General features: G+C 43.8%; 1 protein-coding gene and 1 long non-coding RNA gene across 10 annotated transcripts in view; one reads left to right on the top strand and one right to left on the bottom strand.

Moving 5' to 3' along the window:
• The first annotated feature begins 3,526 nt into the window (after positions 1 to 3,526).
• LOC133267287 (uncharacterized) lies at positions 3,527 to 14,056 on the top strand. The gene is made up of 3 exons (XR_009742695.1): positions 3,527 to 3,743; positions 4,132 to 4,601; positions 13,890 to 14,056. It is a non-coding gene; the product is annotated as an uncharacterized LOC133267287 (long non-coding RNA).
• Positions 9,468 to 22,478, bottom strand: part of PHACTR1 (phosphatase and actin regulator 1) — a 315,221-nt gene continuing 302,210 nt past the window's right edge. For all 9 annotated transcript variants that reach the window (XM_061449475.1, XM_061449478.1, XM_061449477.1 and 6 more), the window contains 3 exons: positions 15,193 to 15,333; positions 11,884 to 11,960; positions 9,468 to 9,619 (listed from right to left, as the gene is read on the bottom strand). In XM_061449475.1, coding sequence (XP_061305459.1) covers positions 9,604 to 9,619; positions 11,884 to 11,960; positions 15,193 to 15,333 — 234 coding nt within the window. In that variant the 3' untranslated portion in view covers positions 9,468 to 9,603. The remainder of the gene's footprint in view (positions 9,620 to 11,883; positions 11,961 to 15,192; positions 15,334 to 22,478) is intronic.

Genomic DNA, 22,478 nt, shown 5'->3' with positions numbered 1-22,478 from the left:
CCTAGTGGCAGTGTGATCATGTCCAGAGTGTTTCCTGGCCAGCCAGCTACAGTGCTCTGATTGCACAGTGTGCGCACTGCCTTTTGGGGAAGTAAATGTGACTCTTGAAGCAAGGTAGATAGACTTGTAATTTAAAAATGTTTTTGTATGCCAGTTTATACTTGATATAACTAGTTAGTACTTGGAGGTGTTATAAGGTGAATTTATTAAATGTTAGTGTGCTGGAGCTCATTGGTGAATACTAGAAATGTAACTGTACTCTATTAGTACTGTAAAATTTCAGGTAAATGTTCAAGAAGAGGCATCACAAGTTTGAGGTAGAGGGCATCACAGTGATCCAGGGTGGCATGCATTTCTGAAGTGACTTAAAATATTTTCTTTTTGTTTGTCAGCCAGCTTTCTCTGGCTGTACCTCCTCCTTTGTTCTTCAGGTAAGGTGCTGTAGAATAGTGGATCTGTTTTGTCCCAAAATGTAGCTTTGGGCAGGTACGGAGAAAATCAGTGGGACGAGTCAATATAGTTCTGAATTACAGTCCAGTATTAAACAATGCCTCTCTTGAATGCTTAGCTCAAGGTTGTAATTTGATTCTTGTTTGGTTTAGATTTCAAAATAAATTTAACACACAAATGGAATTCATTATGTCAGTAAAAGTAGTGTGATTAGCCATAGGTAGTGATTTGCTGGAGAACTGATCTTTTTCTTGTAAAAGTGTAAAATCCTATTTCTACATCTTGCATAGACCAGGGAATTGTATATAAAAATGTGTTGCTTAGCTGTTACTTGTCTCAAATTGATGCTTAGTATGCCATGTGCCAAGTATGCTCATGGCACTTGAAAGAGTGTGTTTAGCTTGCAGTCAGTGTCGTGCAGACTTGAAATGCTTTAGAAAGTTAACTTTAATTTTAAAGTAGGTCAGGTTTATCTTCCAAAACATACACTGGGGAAGCTTGGGACTTCCAAGCAGGCTACACCTAAAAAAAACATGGGTAGATTATTTGTGCTGGATTCTGAGATGCTGCTGTTGGTGCGTCTGGAAATGCCTCATTTCCCTCAGTTCAGAAAAAAAGTTTGTGTCTGCTCTGAAAGCCGTTGCTGTGTCTGTATTGTAGTGCAATCCATTTAGTTCACTTCAGATGGGAGCTTGTTTTCCTAGCCTAGGCATGAAAGCTGGGTAGCATGGATAGGAAAGAGCATATACATTCTGTGAATAACAGCACTGAATTCTGTAACATGCAGTGCACAAGATTTTCAAGTAGTGGCTGCAGGTGCAGTCTGAGAGAGTATCCATTTGATCATTTTTCCCTCAGGCTGCACAGCTTACTCACAAAACCTCCAAAGTCACATACACATTATTCAGACCTTTAGACAGCAGATTACTTAGTTATTAAAAAAACAAGCAGTGATGACACTGGAGGTGTTAAGTAGTTTCAGTCCTGAAAGGAAATCAATAACTCGTATTCTGTGAAGAGAGATGCACTGAATCAGGATTAGAATTACCCGTTAGTGTTATTGCTCCCAGACTTGCCAGTGAGTGCTCTCAGTGATGATCACTGTTTGACTGGAGGCTCTAAACGTTGCTTTCTGTGGGGCGGTTAGTTTTTAATTTAAAGCCTTTTTTCCATCAATAGGCAGGTCCTGGAGCTGCACAGATGAGAGACAGAGGTCTGCCTTCACAGAGTCATAGAAGGGTTGAGGCTGGAAGGGACCTCTGGAGGTCACTGGGTCCAACCCCCTGCTCAAGCAGGGCCACCTAGAGCCAGTTGCCCTAGACCATGTCCAGACAGCTTTTGAATGTCTATGGGGAGGGAGAGTCCACTGCCTCTCTGGGTAACCTGTGCCTGTGCTTGGTCATCCTCACAGTAAAAACCTCATGTTTCCACATGAGCAACAGCAGTTTTACTTAAACATATTCAGTGTATGTGGGATGGATCCTCAAACGTTGCTCCACTGTAATGTCAGCTGACGTTTGTATGCAGCTTTTTCAGTTTCATGTACAAAGAACAGGGTGTTTCTTTAATGGAGTTCATTATTTCTTCTGGGCTATGCTGAAAGAGGGGAGTTCTCTAGGGAATAGATAGTGGTTTAACTCCATGCTTCCTTCACTGATCTCATAAGAGATATTCGTGTGTATCTGAACAGATCCATTTCCGGGCTTTCACTGTGGATTTATGAGGGATACAGTTTATGCAGAAAACTGACTGAATTCCCAAGAGACTGAAAGTATGAATCTGGCTAACTTACTCTCAGTTAATTTTTTGTGATGTCTGCTCAGTTGAACATAAGGCGTTAGCTCTGAGACCTGCTTCCCAAGAGAGCACAAAAGCAAGATGTGAGCTTTCACTGTCCCCACCATGTGATGATCAGGGTGCGGCTGAGGCAAGACAGCTTAGAGTGGAATCAGCTATTTAGGCAGCCTTGGTCTGTGCTTCCAGCCTGGAGTTTGGCATATGTGGCTAACAATTGCTTTTGTACCTCTTGAACACCACAAATAGTGTAGTAGGCAGTTCAAGTTTGGTTATTTACCTGCTGTGGACTATTGCCTTACGCAGATGATTTTGAAGTTGCACATAGTTGAGCCTCCAATGCAAATCCCTGGCTAGGTAATATGGGAAAGGGGTTACCTTTGCTATTTGTTTTCTGTTACCTCTATGTCATTCAGGAGGACTGTGGATGTTCATTTTTCTTGAGAAGCTTGAAAAATGAGGTATTTTGTCTTTGTTTGCATTATTTCTCCCTGACTGGCAGAGCATGTAACTGCTTGTTGTGTGCCTGTTTGTTCATAAAGAACTAGCTGCTGAGAGTGTTTTTTGGTTTATTCCCCCCTCCCCCCCCCCCCTTTTTTTTTTCCCCTGGAAACAATAGAAACAACACTGAAGCATTCATGTTGGAGAGTGAAAGCTCCCCCCTCAAGCCTTCTCCTGCCAAATATCTTCATGGGCTTTGAAAACAAGAAAAATACACTTAATTTGGTCCAGTTCTTCCCTCAAGCAGTACTTTCTCTCCAGAGAGGTTTAGAGCAATGCCACATGTCTGTGCTCTCCTGTGTTGCACCAAATCTTTTCCAGCTGATGTCCAAATGTGATGGAAACTCCAGATAAGAAAAGTAATGGCAGATGTCAGAGGATGATGCTTGAAAAAAGATGAGTGATTTGAAGTCTGCCAAGGGGCCTAAGAGTATGTGAAGAAAAGTGTAAGAGTGTGGAGACAGAAGTGGCTGAAGTACAGTAATTTAGAGCTGATCAAGTAACAATGTTGGAGAGTAGGTTCCTGCTGATAAGAGCAAAACTTCCAGGGACACATGGGATGACTTCAATTGAAGAGGGTGTCTCTCTGAACACCGGCGTTCCTAACCACGCAGCACAAATTCACTGACCAGCCAGGCTTTCATGCATTCTGCCACTTAGGGAAAGACTTCTGTAAGCAATTTTTGTACAATGGCTAGGCAGTGCTTGTCTGGGTGAGTGCAGGATGGTGGTGCACCTCCGCATTGTGCCCTGACGGATGTGGGGATGATGGAGTGCACACCAGAAGCTATCAGCTTGCGCTGCTCAGGAGGGTGGCCGCTTTGTCCCATGCAGACTGGCTCAACTGTGTGACCAGGGCATGGCCATGCTGTTTGTTTTGGACTTGGTTGCCAGGGAGCCCTGATCTGAGCTGTGAAGGGCAGAATCGGAGGTGAGGAACATGATAGCAAAGCAGTCTCACCCCATACCTGCACCAAGGGCACTGAGCTCTTAGCCAGGTACTGCTAAGCAGCACTGTGGTTTTGCATGTGTGACAGTTTAATAGGAAATTGTGGGGTTTTTTCAGCCTTCTCTGTTTCCAACCTAAAGGTGGTGTTAGATTGCAGTTTTGAGTGCTAGGAATTACATGGACTTTACTGAAGACACAGTAGGTTAGTGAAAACTTACGCAAAAGGAAACAAAGAATTTGGTCAGTTAAAGTATATGGACCTTTCATTTTTATGTAGTGGGAAGGCTGGGTGCATCAGAGGAGGGAAGTGGCTCCCACCTGCCAGTTACAGTGAGGATGCTGGTGCTGGTTGTCTCTTAGGGGTCCAAATTTTTGCACCATCAGTTACGAAAACTAAAGAGCCTACACAGCGCTGTTACCTTCTGTGCTTTCTGCAGGCTGCTAGTGAGACTGTTTGAAGGTACGTACTTACCCTGGTCAAGAAGGTTTTTCTTCACCCTTTCACACTGGCTGCAGCTTGTCACAGCCTGAAATGCTGTGCAACCACAGAAGCTACTGAGGAAAAGATGATAAGGTGGTATGAAAGTAGGTGGATGTGCAGGTACAGCTCTTCTGCTGCAACAGCACTTGCTAGTACTGCTCAGTGATGTTTGCTATAACCACAGGGTGCTGCATAGTGGACAAAAACTTGTGAACAGGGAAGGGAGAGTTGGGTTTGGGTTCCCAGTGTTATGGGGTGTGAGCGTGTCTAGTGCAGACTGTCAGTTTTCGTCCTTTACTAGCCTGGTGCTGGGTACAACTTAAGCAGCTGAGGTACCAGTCATCTTCCTTCACACATCTTTACTGATCCAGCTCACGAGACAGCACTAGTGTCTCAGTTGATATGGTGTCCCCTCAATCTGTTCTGGTAAGTCTTGTTCTGCTTTGCTTCCCACTGAGGTGTGAGCATGCTGTGGGCATGCACTATGTCGCTGCAGCTGCCAGGCTGTAGTGCTGAGCCTGGCTGGCAGCAGGAGGGCTGCTATCCTCTATTGCATCCCTTTGTTACACTATCAATCACTGGAACAGAGGGTGATAAAATACACAGGCACAGGAATGCTTTTTTTAAATGAATTTTTTTAAGAAACTGCATACATCAGAGACAAACAATAATTTAAATACCATGCAGTTTCAGTATGTACAAAAACTAGGACATAGAGATCCAGTTTAATTTTTTTTCTAGTTATTTACATCATTTTCATACAGCCATAATCTGTTAAATTACAATACTGGAAGAGCACGATTAACAGCCACCACACTCACTCCTATACAAAGACAAACTATATACATACACTTGGATATCAACTGGAAAATGCAACTGGTGCAGGAGTAACTGGGATACATGAGAACACAGGTAATGTGCCCATCACCTCTTCTTTGTTTACAGAAGTTGTTCCAAGCTCGGGCAGACCAAACACCTGGGAAAAATTGTTTATTCCCTTTTTCTTTCCTGATATTTTTATTAGCCTAGTCATCTCCCATGGCTATTTATACAAAGTGATTTTATTTGCAGGCACGTTAGGGAGCCCTCATTCACGCGTAACTGTGGGTTTCCATCTTGACCATCTATTTCTATGTGTGCAAGCTTTTACTAGGCATGTTGGAATTTCTCCCCCTCTGTGGGTTTGTAATGTTTCCACAGCGCAGACAGCACCGTAGAAATAACAAAGGAAGAGTTTGGTGTCAAGTTGCAGTGGTAACAGAGTGCTGTGATTAGATGGAAGTATTAGGCTGAAATATGCTTGTGTAATAGGCTCACTAAATTGTTCCAGTTAAACAGTTAGAAGTCTATAAAATTCCATTCCCCCCTTCCCTCTCCTCTTCCAGTAATGTCCACAGTGCACATGAGGAATTGTCTAGACACAAAAGCTGGCCTGAGCCTGTCCCATCAAACCTGCAGCCTGACACTTCAGCCTGCAAGTATATAACCAGAGGGTCATGGTACTGAGGAAAAGCTGCAACACTGACACCTTCTCCATTAGCCATAAATACATTGTCGGGTCCCTCCTGACGAGGGTGCAGGTGGGAGGGTGATGCCACCATCATTTCCTCACCACTGCTTTTTTTCAAACAATCAAATCTTTCCTCTAGACATTTTGGAGTAGCTTTTCCAATCCCCACCAACTCCCCAGCTCCCCCAGTTTCCACTACATCTTTCCACAGGCTGTAGAACAGATGTCACAACTCTTGCACATTTTAAGTACAAATAACCCATGAGGATTCAGTAGATTATAATCAAATGTTTTTCTTCCTTGACTCTAGAATATTACCTCCGTTATCAGCCAGAGATCATTATCATCCAGAGATGGATGATCGGAATAGCCATTTTTTGTTCTGTGTTGATTTTTCCATTCTCTAAATCTGACGTAATGTCTTTATTACTACTGTTAATCTCCTCCTAATAGGAATGAGGCTGACTGGTGTTAACTGCAATGTTAACAGAATTTTAGCAGGGATTCCATCATCATCTGTATGTCCTACATATATTCAAGGTTGAAGGTGGGGAAATCATGATTTTGTTGGTTTTGGGTTTTTTTTCTTCACCCCAACAGAACACAGCTACTTTGCTGTGATAGAGAGGGCTTCCACAGAAGAGAGGACAAGTGCTCAAGAAAACAGATTTTAAATAAAGGACTAGCTTTCCCCAGTGTGCTTGCAACTTCCCATGGATGCCAGAGGTGGGTATGCAAACCCAGTGTTCAGGTTGTTGAAGAATGCCTTGCCAAAGGTTGACTTTGCAAAATACCCAGAGTCACTGAATCTAAAATCAGATGAAGTGCCAGTTATGTGATGGTTATTACAATGCCAAACGCTTTATATGGCTTCTTTCTCCTCTCCCTTCACCTTTTCAGTAATAAGCTCTGCTTCCAATTTGGGAGAAATATGGCAGTGCTTCCACTGTGTCCTGCAGTCTGCTCAGCCAGGAGTTAACATAATTGAAAACAAAAGGAAAAGGCATTGCTGCAAGTAGCTGCCCTGGGGACAGCATGAATCCTGAGGCAGGTAGAGCATGACAACTCGCCAAGTGGTCAGCAGGGACCTACCGTGAGCCCATCCAGATGAAGGCAGGGTGCTGGGGAACATCTGGCCCTCAGGACTTGGCTGGTATGTGCCTCAACCAGTGTCCTGGGGTTTATTTAGGCTACCAGACAGGCAGCCGTGGGCACTGCTGGGATCCATGCCCACACGGGACAGAGGCAGGCCCCAGACTGTCCACAGACTACCCATTCCCCAGGGACTCTATTCCACCTCTTCCTTTTCATTTTAACCAGAAAATGAAGAAAAGAAAAAAAGAAAAAATTCTCACTTTTTCTTCCCACCAGCCTGCTGAGTCCTGTGATTTCTGTCACTGCTGCTCCTTGAATGGCTTTCCTTCCCCTTTCATAGGGAATGTCTAAGCTAATGATGCCAGGGCAGGTATTAGATCCATAATGGGAACATGAGGGCTTGTTACTCTTCAGAACAGTTATATTGCAGAGCCCTTTCCTAATACAATGTATGTGTAGTCAAAAGCATAGGGTTTTGTTTTCCTTTTTGAAAGCTGTGATGCAGTCTTCTTGTGTGTGCATGCGTATGTGAATGAGTTTAAAAACATGAACCCCAGGTTTTCATGAAAATTAACCCACAGCAGTGTGTTCCTGGCTGGTATGTACGCGCTCTGTCTTTGCTGCACTGAGCTGATAACATTGCACATTAAAGATGAAGTTGTATCTAAAGCAACTGTGAGCTGGTGATAGAGAAATCACTGTGTGTGTTTCTTTGGAAATCATTACCGAGTCTGGGAAGCGTATCACATCAGGCACCAGAAACCAGCTATTTTTTACTTCCTGTATAGCATCTTCCATCCTACAACATCCTACAAGCCAATTCTTAATAGCTGATAATGTACAGCATTGCAAGGATGGCCACAGATGAGAAATGTTTTCATTTGTCTCTCTCGACAGAGATAAATCTGTGACGTACCGAGTACCATCACTAAATGTAAATGGAGTGCTTTAGCCATACTGCCAGTGTTTTGGCAGGGTAGGTGCCAAAGCAGGCCTTCTGCTTTACTCCTTCCTCCAGAGGAATGAGGTGGAGACCTCATCAGAGGCAGGACTGTTGGCACTGTTGCAGCAGCATTGGCCACTGAATGCTCAGGTGCAAGAGGCTTCTCAGCCCATGATCAGTGAAGGGCAATGTTAGCACATCATCAGGGGAGGTAGAGAGGGAGCACAGAGGGTGGGTAGGTACATGGAAGACAATAAGAAAGGGAAAAAACCCCCAAACAGAATAATTAATAGGAATACTGTAGTAAAAAACTTTGGCCTCTCTGTTCAAACTGTCAAAGCAAAATAGCTATTAGGGAAGAAAAAAGGTGTCCTGAAGTAATAATCTGGAGCTTCTTAAAGTTGCTACAGTGCTTTGGGCCACTGACCCAAACCATGGCATAATAGTTGCTTGTATGAGCTGGAAATGATTTCTAGACAATGTTTGCCCCAGCTTGCTGGCGTTGTACTAGTTAAGGACTTGATTCTGGAAGGTGCTGGCCTAAGTTCAGAAAAGCACTTGAATGTGTTCAGCTTCAATTAAGCCTGTCAGACATGCTGTTGAATTCAGTGAGGCTGTTTGCATGCTTACTTGGTTAAGCATGTGTTTAAATTGGCAGGTAAACCAGGCCCAGAGTGACCCGCTCTCTGAGCTCCACTTGGTCAGTTTGTGTGCTAAACCACTATAATAAAAATAAATTAAAACCAAACCAGAACACTTCTGAATTGCTGTCCTTATGCCCCAGCTGTGGGTGCCAATGACAAGTCCCACCATCCATACCAATGCACCACACTCCTTTTGTTAGGCCAGGCAACACAGTCTGTCACGCTTTTCTGTGTGAGTTTAGGATCAGTTCTTGAAACACCTGATACAGCAAGGATAGATATTGCTCACCGAATCCTCAGCTCCTTCTGGCGCATGTACCTCTGCAGAGCCGGTGCGAATCCCAGCCTTGCTGCCAGATGTGCGTGTCGGCTCTTAGGCAGTCATGAGGCTTGCGTGTAAAAACAAACTACAAGCTGAGTGAATGCCATGCAGTGACTATGAAGAGATGGGTTTTGCTTGCCTGTCCTTAACATTCTCGTCATTTACTGCTGATGGGTTCACAACTGGGTTTAGAAAATCAGAGATGAAAAATAAACAGTTGGTAGAACTGAACCAGCCTTCAGTAGGGTGTCCTGTACTCTACAGCTGATGCCTTTTTCTGCTTGGGAGCCGAACAATGTGGATTGACTGGCCATAAACTTCTCCCGGGAAAGAAAAGCCTTTCTAGTCAGATGGTATTCACAGATGGGCTGGCCCATAGAGTAGTTTTGCTCCTTCATTGTCCCCATAAGGTGCTTGCAGCCTGAAAGGAGTGTTTGGTTTAAGTGCTGTAATGTCATAGGTGCTTGTCTTTTGGAGACTTCAGCCAGGCCAGTGCTTCCCTGAACACCATCTCAGGGCTCTCTAGAGTCGATGACAGAGGCTTGTCAGGATGAAGGGTGCCTGAAGACGAAATGGATGCACCACCAGCTGGGCTTGAACATGTATGGCAAATCCACATGCCAGGAAAGTCTTATACATAGATGCCAAGTCTTGGCACAATTCCCACCAGGGGTATTTTCTGTTACTTTTTCTGTTACTGAAGCTTGAACCAGCAGGTCTGATGATGCTGCAGTACCCATCACATGTAAATACAATTTTTCTTTTTTTTTAATATTTGTTTTTCTACTTTTTTTTTTTAAAGGCAGTTCAGAAGATTTACACTGTACGTAATGGGGAAATGAATAATACCAGCACTTATGGTTTCTTATAGTTATGTTTTGAAGATGGCATAGTAGTCAGGTAGAATTGAACTGCTACGGTCTATGAAACCTAAAACACAAGTGGGGAGGGAAAAAGAGAAATACTAAGATAATATTCTCACATGCATGTCATACATAAAGAAACCTGGAGAGCTAATTGCTACCGTGACACCATCAGGCAGCTCAATTCCTGCAGCACTGACATCAGCCATGCTGCACTGCAGACCCAGAACAGACACACACACTTCTTGGCTCTCGCCAGTCTGACACACAGTTCATAGGCAAACACTCTTTGCACCAAAACCTACCAAATGCAGTAATATGCTTTGGGTCTACTCTGTCAAATCCCCAAGTGAGTTATTTCAGAGCAGCCACTCCTCCTGCAGACCACACCATGACTGATTCAAAAAAAATTGTCTGGTTTAGACAAAACTTATGCTCCTTAGCCAGAAAGATGTACATACCGTTCATGTATGATTATTCCTGAGTGCTGGAGGCTAAAGAGGCAAGTACTGCTGAAATGGCCATACTTTCTGCAAGTACACCCTGTGTCAGGAGCTGTGGGTTTGTCAGCTCTGCAGAGGTTTTTTATTTAGGCTTTGATTTTTCACTCCATTATGAATTAATTAATGTGTCCCACTAGTAAAGCAACACTCACATTCTTTCCTCAGCTCATGCCACTGCTTAATGACATGAATAGCTCATTACCTTGCTAATGATTTTATAATGGTGATTTATCTAAGTTTGTTTAATGGAATTACTCTATTTTGTTTAAGCGTCCTTCTTTCAAGTGCGTATTTCCCAAAGCCACTTGTCTAACCAGCAAGTCCTGCTGAACTTCTATTCCAATTTCTATTATATTAGCTATAGCCCTGAGTATGTTTGGCTCAGACTTAGCGAGTCAAAGCCATTCAGCAGCTTTCGGATACAGTAGCACCTCAAAAGGGTCACAGCTCACCCCAACACTGTGAGAGAAGCAAATACTGCCCAGAAACCTGTGAAAGCCAAGCAGCCAGAGAGACTTCTGGAAAACTAAACCAATCTCTATGTTTGTGGGATGCTAAAGGCCTCATGGAAGTCAACAGAGCTGTCTGTTGTAGCTTGATTCCTTGTAGCAACACTCCCTTTAAAACAAAAGAGCCTCATCCTTTCTAAATGTATCACTGCTCTCCTGGAGGAGTGAGCCAAACGTCCCCCAGAGGCTGAGTCACTGGGGTCAACAGATTTAGGCCAACTGCACACCCTAAGGCTTCTTCCAGACTTTATTGCTCAAAGGCGGCTGGCCTGGCTCCAGCAGCACTCTGTTACTGCAAACCCTGGTGCAACCACCCTAACACATGCTAGGAAGTAGACGGAAGATCATTTCTGCAAGGGAGTATGTGCTTTATACATGTGGTGAATTTTAATATAATTATTAATTTATGCACATTAAAATCCCCTAGTACAAAATTAATTTTGCCTTAAGCTTTTCTACATTTTTCTTAACAGTACTGACTGCATATTTCACAAGCATCTAGCTGATGAGTGTATTAATAAACAGGCAGCTCCATTTCTGCACCAGATCTGACTGTCAGTTGTCTCCAATACCTAACACCTGTCTTTAATGTCTAACGGTGAGCAGGGGTTAAGGTTGATTTGCAAAGGCCTGGCTTCAGCTGACAGGCCAGGAATTCAGCTTATCTCAGCATCAAAGCCAGAGCAGGCTCAGCACAGGCTGTGTGAGGGGACTTGTCCTGACCTTCCAGCATGCCTCGGCCCTAGCCTGTCAGAGAGGAGGGTTGTTACTTTGGGGTCATGGATAATGCATCAGCCTCTAACATTTTAAACAACAAAAACAAGTCTAAAAGTTTAAAAAATAATGCCTCTCGTCATGTCAGTCTTGCTATTTCTCCACTGCATTGCCTATAGCAGGATATGGAGGGCGGGACTGAGCAACCTGTGTGTGGGACACACGTAGTTTGGAACAGCTGTATGCTCAGTGGGGTTTGAGTGTGTGCTCATTCATGCCTACGTGCTGGTTCTGCACGAGTTCCCTGTCCTCCTTCAGACACCAACACCACTTCTAATATCAAGAGAAAAGACACGCAGCTAGAGCACCAAGACTTAAAAAATAAAGGGAGGTTACATGTCATTAACAGACAGCACATGGCTGCGTAACGCCACATAACGGGGCAGCATGAGTTTGTCTGTGTGAGTTTCTTTTACAGCCTGTAATTCTACATGTTGTCTAGACCTCATGGTGTGTTCAGTCAGTGTTGGAGAAGCAGCTGCTGCGTTTTCCTTTTGAAAACAACAGTATTCATTGATAGTCTTAAAAAATGAATCTCAGCTTACCTTGTTAGATGCCTACTTAATTCATGAACTTCCATTTCACTGCTTTTAAATTCATTAAGCTCTTTTCGAATGGCTGCCTGCAAAGGACAAATAAACTCATAAATGTATAATTGAGAGAGATCAAAATAAGTTCACTTTGTTCTCAGTATATTAGAAGTGAAGAAAAACGTAAAGCTTTAAAATATGAAAAGGAACAGATATAAACATATTCTAAATCACATCAAGGGAAAAGATAAATGTTTCATTGGAACTGCTTAATTTGAGAACGTATCAGAGATAATACAGATACAGAATCCAATTCCGCTTATTGTGTAAACACTGTCATGTACAAAACCCAAATCAGCATAAGCATGAGGAAAAAAAAAATGCGCACCACAGTTTCTCAAACACAGCAATCTGTTTTGGAGCTGGACTGTGAGTAAACTGGGCCTGGATACTGCCAGGCTCATGTTTGAGATGTCTCCTGCCTTTATGCGGTCCTGAATTTCCTTGGGTGAAGTTACCTGAAGTGGCTGAGGTTACTTGGGAGGGAAAAATGGATGCCTGGCTCCCTGCCCTCTACTCTGCCTCAGACTGTGCCCCTCTGACCTCCTCCTCCCTTCTGCCCCAGCTGTGCCATTTATTGAGCTGATGCCACACACTAATCCAGCAGAAAACTATCCACAGGCGGTTGTATTCAGCATCTGCAGGAGACCTGGTTACCTACAGCCTCCGTGGCTTACCCTTGAGGGAAAAGAACACCAGGGCTGACTGGCAGGAAGAGAAGTATTGAATAATAAAAAAATAGAGGAGGTGAGTTGGAAGGACTCTGCTTTGCGGTAGAGATGGTGCTCAGCAAAACTGGCTCAAGTCCCAAGCCTAGAGTCAAGGCTTCTGGCAACCCTGTGATATTTGTAAACCACAAGCGAGTTTCACTGTGAGCATTTGGAGAGGATGTGTAAGGTGGCTGCTGTGGCTTAATGCTCCCCTGGGTCCAAGTGTGCTGCTGCTTTTCCCTGTGATACTGAAAACATCAGCATCAGTGGATGCAAGTGGCACCTCCGTTCTGTCAGGAGTTTTTCTTGATGAAGGAAATCTAAACTGGCACAAACAGCATGAGCCCAAACCAGGGTTTTTGCAAAAGCCACTGATCCAGCCACTAACTACGTTTGCCTTGACAAGCCCTAAGTGATAGGTTTCGTGACTGTGATCCACTGAAAAGGCCCCTTGTGCTCTTTCTGTACAGCTTTGGTTTTTTATTTACCTAAGAATGTCTGTCAGGCTCTGCTTCCATCTATGAGGACAGAGCAACGGTGGTGCAGCAACTCAAGGGCCCACCTTCGGCAGACCAATTTGCTACTTCAGTGAAGCCACTTGGGCTGCTTACTCGCACAAGGTCTGACATTTATTCCCCTCTGCATCCCTTGTCTGTTGGAGAGATTTAAAAGTGCCCTTTTTGTTCCTATCACAGTCAGACCTGGCAAAGATGAAGTCAGACTGAAGGCAATTCCTTACATCAGCACACAGAACAAGATTTACTGACAAACACAGAAGTCCATTACTAATATCTGTTTTTCAATAAACCTCGCCTGTGCTGACCAATAAAGACAGTTATTGAATCAAAGCTTTGGAAGAAAATAATCTTAAAAGATTATTAGGATGTTGCAACTTTGTCAGGCATTGTGGAGTTGATTCTAATTTATCTGGCTATTTTTTCCAACAGTGGACACAGCAGTGGGGAAAAGCAGGTCATCTGAATGGCAGAAATCAGAACATTGGTCACAGGACCCAAAGCCAAAAGAGAAATATCTGCTTCCTTATGCCATGAGGGGCATTAATATTAGAGTGACAAACAATTCTTCTGCATTGCTGAGAAAAGATTCATTTGGAGAACTCAGGCCCTTTGGTTGGGGTACTGACTTTCCACATACATTATGAAAAAGTGAGTGCAAAGTACTTTGCCTTAATGCTGAATTCTTTACCAGGCTATATTTAATAGTGGTATTTAATACTTGTTCTTTTCACAGACGCAGGATGAGGAAGGACCTCTCTGGACACCAATTTTCCCCCTTCCCAGCTGAAGTTTCTCCATGCCTTTCATCCCAGACAGGGATCTCTCAAAGGCTGCAGAACCAATTGGAGATAGAATCCCTCCCACATCTACCAATTGGGAGAATAAAACTAAGTTGGTCGTATAAGATCTTGTCCAACATGGTGAGATAAAAGGGGAAAAGCTAATTCAACCCAGTATGTTATGGCCTGTGGGCAGTCCAGAGGACATTTTTCTGATTTTCAGATCAGTTTATGCTGATATCCAAAACTAAACTGAAAAAAGTCCTGTCAAGGAGTAAACCAGTGCTCATGAAACTATACAAGTCCTTTGGTTAAATTATGCAAGTGTAACAGGCTGCCTTTTCCTCTGTGAACAAAACCAACAGCACCATAAATGAGTGGCATGGCCAGAAACCCTGCTCCTGTCTCTAAACATTTGACATCATGGTTTCCATTGCTGCACGAGTACCACAGCAAAGAAATAGGCAAGGCTTGAATTTAGGCACCTGAAAGTCTTTAAAATTACATGGGCATCATAGAGTGACTGTAAGCTCTGGAATCACTGATCAGCCTCATAGTCCTCTTTTCTTACAGTGGCCATAAAACATTTAAATCTTCCTGAGGAAACACTAAGACCCTCAAAATGTGACTTGATATAATTTCCCAGCAATTTAACCCCTCTGTCACCAATGCCACAAATATCTCTGACACCAGAGACACCACTTAGCGAAAGTCCCACTAGTGCTCAGAGGACAATGCTCTCAGTACCAAACATGTGTCTTTCCTTTGTCTGCAGGGCTCATGCAATTTCACTTCAGTGCTTAAAATATTCTGTGTTAGAAATCCTGAGTAAAGGCCCCTGCTGTAACACACTACAGAGAAGTTACCTGGCTTCAGTGGGATGGAGCATTTTTGCACCCAGGCCTGTTCTGTCCTGACACAGCAATTCTGGCAAGACCAAAACCAACAAAGAAATAATACGGCTGCCATTAAGACCCTTCCTCAAAAGCCTTGATATCCTTTTGCCTGTGTTTAAAAGGTGTAATGCTGCTAACCTTGCTCCTAGTTCCCACGCATAAAGAAGCCTTCTTGCCAAAGATTTATGACTCAAACAACAAACCTTAAGAATGAGAAGAAACCGCAGGTATGTGGGGAAGGGATGTCAGGTGCAGGTTTATTCCTTGATGGCTATGAGACCTGTGGGACCCACCGGATGCTATTTGCTGTGACATGCCCTAGCCATTCAGATCATGGCTCTCCCAGAGTTGCTCCACTTACTTTGTCGGCGGCTGTGAGTCGTGTCCAGGGTTTGTCCGCCCTCCTGTCATAGTCCTGTGCATCTGCCACTTCCACGTAGTCACTGAAGCGGATGAGGATCTTCCTCTCACGTAGCTCTTCTACTGTGGGCCTTTGACTCAGCTGCGGGTTTGAGGAAAGAGTGGAAAAAGACATCAGGATGTCACTTTTTCCCTGTAGAGTGCTGCTTGGGGATTTGTTTTACTACAGCCATCACTATGGGGGTTCAGACATTCCCAGAGCCATTCTTTTTGTCAACCTTTCACAGAATTGCTACGTGGGAGATAACCTCTTGTTGTAGCACCTTGAACATCCTCCCACCTTGCTGCTGGAGCAGCTCACTGTTTGGGAAGTGGCTATGGCTGGACACCCTAATCCCGGGTTGAAGTTGATCCCATAGCCAGAAATGAGAAGTAACACAGGAAAGTCTTGGAGTGCAGCAATGTCTCAGGAAGAGACAAAGACCACAAGACAACTTTAAAACTACCTGCGTAGGCTGTACGCTCCCCAGCCTCGAGCTGCTGTGTGTGCTTCTGTGCTGCCTGGGAAGGGTCAGGCAAAGGCACCGGGATGCTCCTGCCCTGAATTATGTGCAAAAGGTGACAAACTACTTTCCTTACCATTCTGATATTCTCCAGACTTGTCCTTACCTCCCGAAAAGGTAGGCAGGATGATGAGTAGTGCTTATTGAACTTGTCACTGTATGCTGCAGCTCTATTTTATGTCACAATGTATTTGACTTCTAACGGTTTACACTGCATACTACAAGCCAAAAAAACCCCACAATTGCAAGGGTGGATGGGATCATGCAAAGAAAGCATCTTCATTGTTCCAAAGCATTTCTGTCAAATTCCACAGCAGAAGAGGCAGCCACGGTCAACTCTCCTCTCAAATGAGAAACAGTAGTGTGCTGGTAGTCCACCTATTATACAGTCAGTTAACAAGGCTAGGGACAGGAATTGGCTTTCAGGGATCGATTCTCCTTGGATGCACAGCATGCTGGTTAATGTCAAAAGCAATTACACAACTAGTTCTGAGAAGGTGCTATACATACATGTGCACATGGCTGTACATTAGCTGCAAAAGTCTCACTATTGGAATGAAACATCAGACATCAGGGAAAATAATATCCTGCTAACACTTAGCTATACAGTGTATCATACTATTCCCACTCACTAGGAATAGGTGTGTGTTACAATAATTCACCTTTGTTAATAATGGGAGGTCTAAATATTTCATAAAACGCTTGAGACTCTATTCTGTAAAGTTATTTAGGCTCTTGAATCCACCTTCCTCCAAAATTAAGTATCTCAGTTCCCTGCATTTCATCTTCCAGGGAGAATTAAAGATTCAAACCAGCCAAGACGCTAAGTGGAGGGTGAAAAATACCACCATTCTTCAGCATTTGGGTGCTGATGCAAGATAGCTGCACCACCTGATCCTGCCTCTAGCTTTAAATACCTGTGTGCTTGTTCTTGGCATTCATGGTTGCCTCTTTCTTCTATTTTTAGGAAAGATGGTTGCAATGGGAGGTGACCGTGGGATTGCCCTCCTTACACTGATAACCCTGAGCTCACAAACTGGATGCAAGCACATCATGCAGAGTGTCTGCAGAGGGGCACTAATGCCCTGCCTGTAAGATGCTCAGGAGGGCAGAAGTGAGGTTCTATCTGTCCTAGCTGCAGCCCAGCCATTTTGTACACACCAAAGGCAGAGAAACCACAGAAAGGAAGTGTAACCAGGAGCACAGATCTACACTCCATCACATAACGCCCTTGCCTAGGACAGCTGGCATCAGTCAAGTTACAGCTCAGCAGTTTGTGTATGACCTCCAGAGCCATTTTATGGTAAATCATGACATTTAACAGGGGAAAAGCTCCTTGCTGTTTTGAAAAAGAACAGCTTCAAAACTTCTGAATATTGCAAAGATCTTAACACTAGACAGTTTTCTCACAGCCACCTTCTATGGGAGGCATGAAGTTTCCTGGAGGGAGCTGCTCTGCGTGTGGTTGTCACACAACATTCATCCTCTTTCTTCCCAGTGCTTCCCAAGAAAAGCCCCATTTTGTATACCCACATTCAGGCCAGCCTGAATAAGGTCAGCCCATGAGGTGAGCAAGAAGCATGCCTTTCTGAACTCAGACTACACCAAGTTTTGCTTTTCAAAAAGCAAAACGTGTACACAGCAGGCATAACTTTTTTGGCTGTTTTTAGACAACAGGGTATCTCTGAGCTGGAGTATCCTGTCAGAAAAGCCAGGGGGCACAATAAAGTAGACTGAAGCACGTTTAGATTTAAAACTGTTACTTTTTGTTCTAATGGAACAAAATTGTCTCTTCAGCCTGCAGCCCTGACACCTAAGTCACCTGCAAGCCAAACGCACACTGCAGTCAACAGAGGGGCTTTTAACAAAAGCGAGAAAACTGAAGTGCTATACCACACTTGGAGTATAATCCCAGTTACACTATCAGTGAGGCTTCTCTGTCCTGACTTCATCTTGAATGTGATTCCAAATTGGTAGGTTTTTCTAGTAGCTGTAGTACTAGGAGCTGCAGGTTTGTTAGCACTGATACTGTTGTTATCCGGAGAGCACAGCAGTTTTGCTTTTGATTATTTAAAATGTAACCCCTGACTATGGAAACAGAGAATTTTCATGCTGAAATAATATGGCTATACTCAAAAATTTCAAAGATAAGGGCGAGACTCCATCTTTACTTGCCTCTACTGCTTCTTTTCACACAACAGCATGAATTAAGGATGAATCACCAACCTTATCTCCACATTTCTCAGCTTTTAATATTTCAGGACATAGCCTAGATGTTGTTTCATCTTGGAACGGATTTTTTTTTTCCTAAATAAGATGTCTTACTACACTGATGACACCAACAGAATATGAAATGCTGTGAATTAAACTCTGTTTTCCTAAATGGCTACAAGGAAAGCAGGAACTGCTACAAGCTTCTCAAGCTGGAAGAGGGCTTTAAAAAACGACCAGCTCTGTTTCACAGCTTCTGTCAACTCTTGACATTAGCCAGCTTTCACATTTGTGCTAATCAAAGCAATTAGCAAGTCTGTACAAAGGAGAAGGCGGGTGGCTGTTGATACACTGAAACATACAGTGCCAGGCTGTTGGCTATAGGCAGTGTCAATAAGGCAAAAGCATCAAATGCCACAGCAGCGGTGGTGCTGGTATTTACCTCAATGCTGCACAGGGTCTTAAACAGCTAATCTGGCTTGCTTGATGCGCTGGGTATATGTTGAAATCAAAGAAATGACGGTAAATATTGAGTCACATAAGTAAATTCTTATGTTTGCAAATGCACAAATGTCAAATCAGGTGCATCACCTGCACATTTCACATCACTGAAACCCTTGGGTGGGTGTGAAGAACAGTGCACTGATTTGCACATGAAAAATGTCAAGGGCATAAGCACATTATGAAACTTTGGTGCTAATGCGCAGTTTTTAATCTTCGGTGATACCTGAACGCAAGACAGAGTAAAAGCTGCTGCTTCTTTTCCTCTGAAGTTATACAACTATTCTTGTACATTGTTTTGAGACGCCCTGCCTTTGCTTCAGAAACCTGCAGTCAGTGCAATTTCATATACTTATACACCCCATCAGAGTGGTGGGCAGCATCCCCCTGGCCACAGAGCAGTTGGAGCAAGTGAAACACAGAGACCAAACAACCAGCTCAGGGTGACCCAGGAGGCCTGGGGCAGAGCTGTGAACAGAAAAGAGATGCACAGACTGTTGTGCCAGCACTCTGGCTGTGAGAGAGTCCTGAAATACCACAGAGTTCATATGTAGCCATAAATTTACATATATTTACATACATAAACACACAAAAACATATCCAGTACATCAAAAACCCAACCTGATCATACTAAATGTAAAGAGAGGGACAACCACACCAAATGTTTTTCTAAAAACCATTAATTAAAGCTACAGTAATTGAACAGTTAACAAACTGCTCTGACTCTTTCGCATGCCACTGCAAGTGTTTCTTGTGAGCTGCTAAGCATGAGGGTGTCTCAGTACGTTTGGGCTACACAGAGTGTCCTGGGTTCATCAGTAGCAGTCATTTTTCTCCTCCTTGGTAGCTGGTGCAGTGCTGTGTTTTGACTTTCGGCCTGGGAACAGAACTGATAGAGATGTTTTGGTTTGGCCAAGGACTTTGTGAGCCTCATGCTCCGCCAGGGAGGAGGGGAAGCTGGGAGGAAGCAGAGACAGGACACCTGACCCAAACTGACCAAAGAGGTATTCCATACCACAGCACGTCATGTCCAGGATGTAACTGGGAGTTAGCCGGAAGGGCTGGGAGACTGCGGGGTTGGAGGAGGTATCGGTCAGTGCTTGGTCGGGCTGGGCGGGGGGAGCGAGTTATCGGTTGGCTGGTGCTGAGGTGTTGTATTCTCTTCCCTTGTTATTTCCTTTATCATTGTTATCATTGGTGGTAGCAGTAGTGATTTGTGTTATACCTTAGTTACTAAACTGTTCTTATCTCATCCCGTGGGAGTTGCATTCTTTTTGATCCTCCTCTCCGTCCCTCCGGGAGTAGGGGGAGGGAGGGAAGGGGGGGGAGTGAGTGAACAAGTTACCTGACTGGGTTTAAACCACGACAAGAGTTTCATTCTTAAACAGGTGGGGAAACAGACCTGCAGAACAGACTCAAACTGGCTCCACTGTAGGTGTCAGTTCAGTGTCTGTTGATGTTGAAGGCACATCTCAGCTGAGATCTCACCTTGGAGTTCATTTTTATGACGTGAGCTGCAGTCTCTTAGGTCAAAATTGCTTAATGCTACACACTCCTTCTTGCTCAACACCTGACAATGAGCACTGCTTCTTCTAACAGGCAGAAGGAACTGGGCACATTTGTAACTTACAGTAAAAGGACATGGTCAAGGACACAATGCAACTGCCTTCAACAGGCAGTGGTGCTCCAAGTGGAGGGAAGGGTCTCATTGCACTGTGTGGTGAGTGACCTCATTATTTGAGTGTGAACCAGGGCAAAAATACCTTTTGAATTAAATGGAATTGTATTAATGCAAACACAGTGTAAAATGAATGAGGACAGGACCTCCCATATCTTGTCATTGGAGGTCAAGTTTTCCTCCGTATATTCTGGATCACTGGAGATAGAAACAGGCACATTTCAGGCTTTAATACCAAGCCAATTTGCAAGGAAAGGTTTAACACAAACCCCTTTGTTCTTGGCATGGGAAATGAAGCAAACCCAAGCACTGCCACCAGGTAAAGTGGAAGGGGATGTACTCTTGCCAGTCTGGTTTTGGGATTTAGTCAAATGCGAAATGCAGAGTTTGCTCCACTTGTCTTGTCACTTCATTATTGCCTATTTTGTTACCTTGCTAAAATGTTATGGATGTTATTTAAGGAAGAAACCAAGGTGAAAAACTACAGAAGCTAACTAGCAGTGCACACAACTTCTCTTCTTTGTTCCTCACCTTTTGTGGTAAGATGCAGGAGCAGGAAATGATGAAAATGCCTCAAAGAACTTTCCCTCTGACTATAATTGCAGTTTATCCAAATTAACCCCCAACTTCTTTTCTTCTCTGACTTTTCCCCCTTCCCTGCTTCCCTCTGATGAATCCCACCTCTCTCAAGAGTTCATTATTTTGAACAGCCCGTGCTGATGCAAGCCAGCAGAGGTCAGTTAAAGAAAAGATTGAACTGCAAGACATTTCCCAGTGAGGCACCAGTGAACAGAATGTTTCAGCTGTACCAGGGCAGGAATTCAATGGGAATAAAGATTTCAGATTATTGTATGGATTTTAAGAAGCAGCCACACCTCATCATTTTGGTTGTTGATTTGACAGCTGTTACAAGATTTTTAGCTTTGGAGCTAGACGTCTGGGAAATAATAGCTATTGACAGCGGGGGATAAGAGGCTATAAACAGCTCTGGGGAATGGGGAGCATGATGCTACCTGACAGAAAAGAAAGTAGGAAGAGTTTTATTCCTCTTTGCATGTGATTTGTAACAGGCTACAACTCTCTCTCTAATGGAAGTCCTCAGAAACTGAGTTCAGGCTTGTGTTAATTGCCACAGTGCTTGGAGAAATCAACTGCGTTTCAGAGTGGATACATTCTTAGTAGTAATTTCTGCGTGTCCAGATCTCCTCATGGAAGGAACCCACCTGCAACACTACTCCCAGAGGGCTTTTGCACATTAACGCTCCCAGAATAGGCTTGTGGGCCAAGAGCAGTGCTCAGAGAAAAAATGTCCACATGTCCCTCCACTAAAATGATGCAAATCCAATGTGCCTAAAGTTGCTCAGCGCGCCCCAAGGGGCAGGGAGAAGGAGTACAGCAGTAGCTGGATGTACAGAACCTATCCATGGGCATCTCAGGTGACAGGCAAGTACCCTTCACCTTTCCTTGGACAGGAGGGACATGAGCTATGGAGAAACTGCACTGAATAGCATTCGCCTCCATTTTGTTCTTTGAATGGCAGCTAATCCCTATGCCCAGTTAATTTGGAGTTAGATGAGTCTGAGAGGATGAAAAGTGCTTAAAGGGGCAGCTTGCTATAGGTCACCTGATCTAAATTTTCTTTTAGAAATTGCCTGTCCAGATGATGGATTCAACTGGATATTTATTGCTGACTTTATAAGGTGTCTAGACCTAGCAAGGTAATCTTACTTATTACAGCATGTCATGTTACAACTTATCATCATAATACTGTAACAGAATGTCAGCGCTAAAGGAATTTTAAGAACAGCTTTTTAATGGATGAAGTGGGTTGTTCCCTTGGAGTTGGAATGACGCCACTGAAAAAAACAGGGACAGTAGCAGCTATTCTAGTGCAAGGTCAAAAGTCTCGTCACCAGCTTCTGCAGAACCCCCTTCCTTTCTTATTACCAACTACACATGGTTGCAAGGAAGCAATGTGGCGTATTTTCCTTATGTTGAATTTAACCCGGGGGCATGTGTCTGCATTAAAACTCAGTGCAAACAGAAAGGGCTGCTGGGCAAAACCACTTGCTGTGCTCAATTAAACTTCTGCTCAATCTGAGGTTTAAAATCCTTTGGTAATAAGACTTCAGTACAAATCAACAGAAAGAGTCTGCCACTCTGCTGCAGACACAATGACACATCTGGGACATGCTCATGAAAGGCAGAGCTGGGGAATAACAACTATTTTTGCAGGATTCAGTAGGTGGTTGGCATTTCTAGTTGTTATCTATCCACTTACACACTTTATTCACTCCTTTCCTCTAGTGATTTCTGAGCCTTTATGGCAGTATG

This window comes from Pezoporus flaviventris, unplaced genomic scaffold, assembly GCF_033815535.1.
Source record: "Pezoporus flaviventris isolate CSIRO_AGI_PZ_B2104156 unplaced genomic scaffold, CSIRO_AGI_Pfla_v1 ptg000007l, whole genome shotgun sequence".
In the NCBI taxonomy this organism is placed as follows: domain Eukaryota; kingdom Metazoa; phylum Chordata; class Aves; order Psittaciformes; family Psittacidae; genus Pezoporus; species Pezoporus flaviventris.
This window is presented reverse-complemented; position numbering and strand designations above follow the sequence as displayed.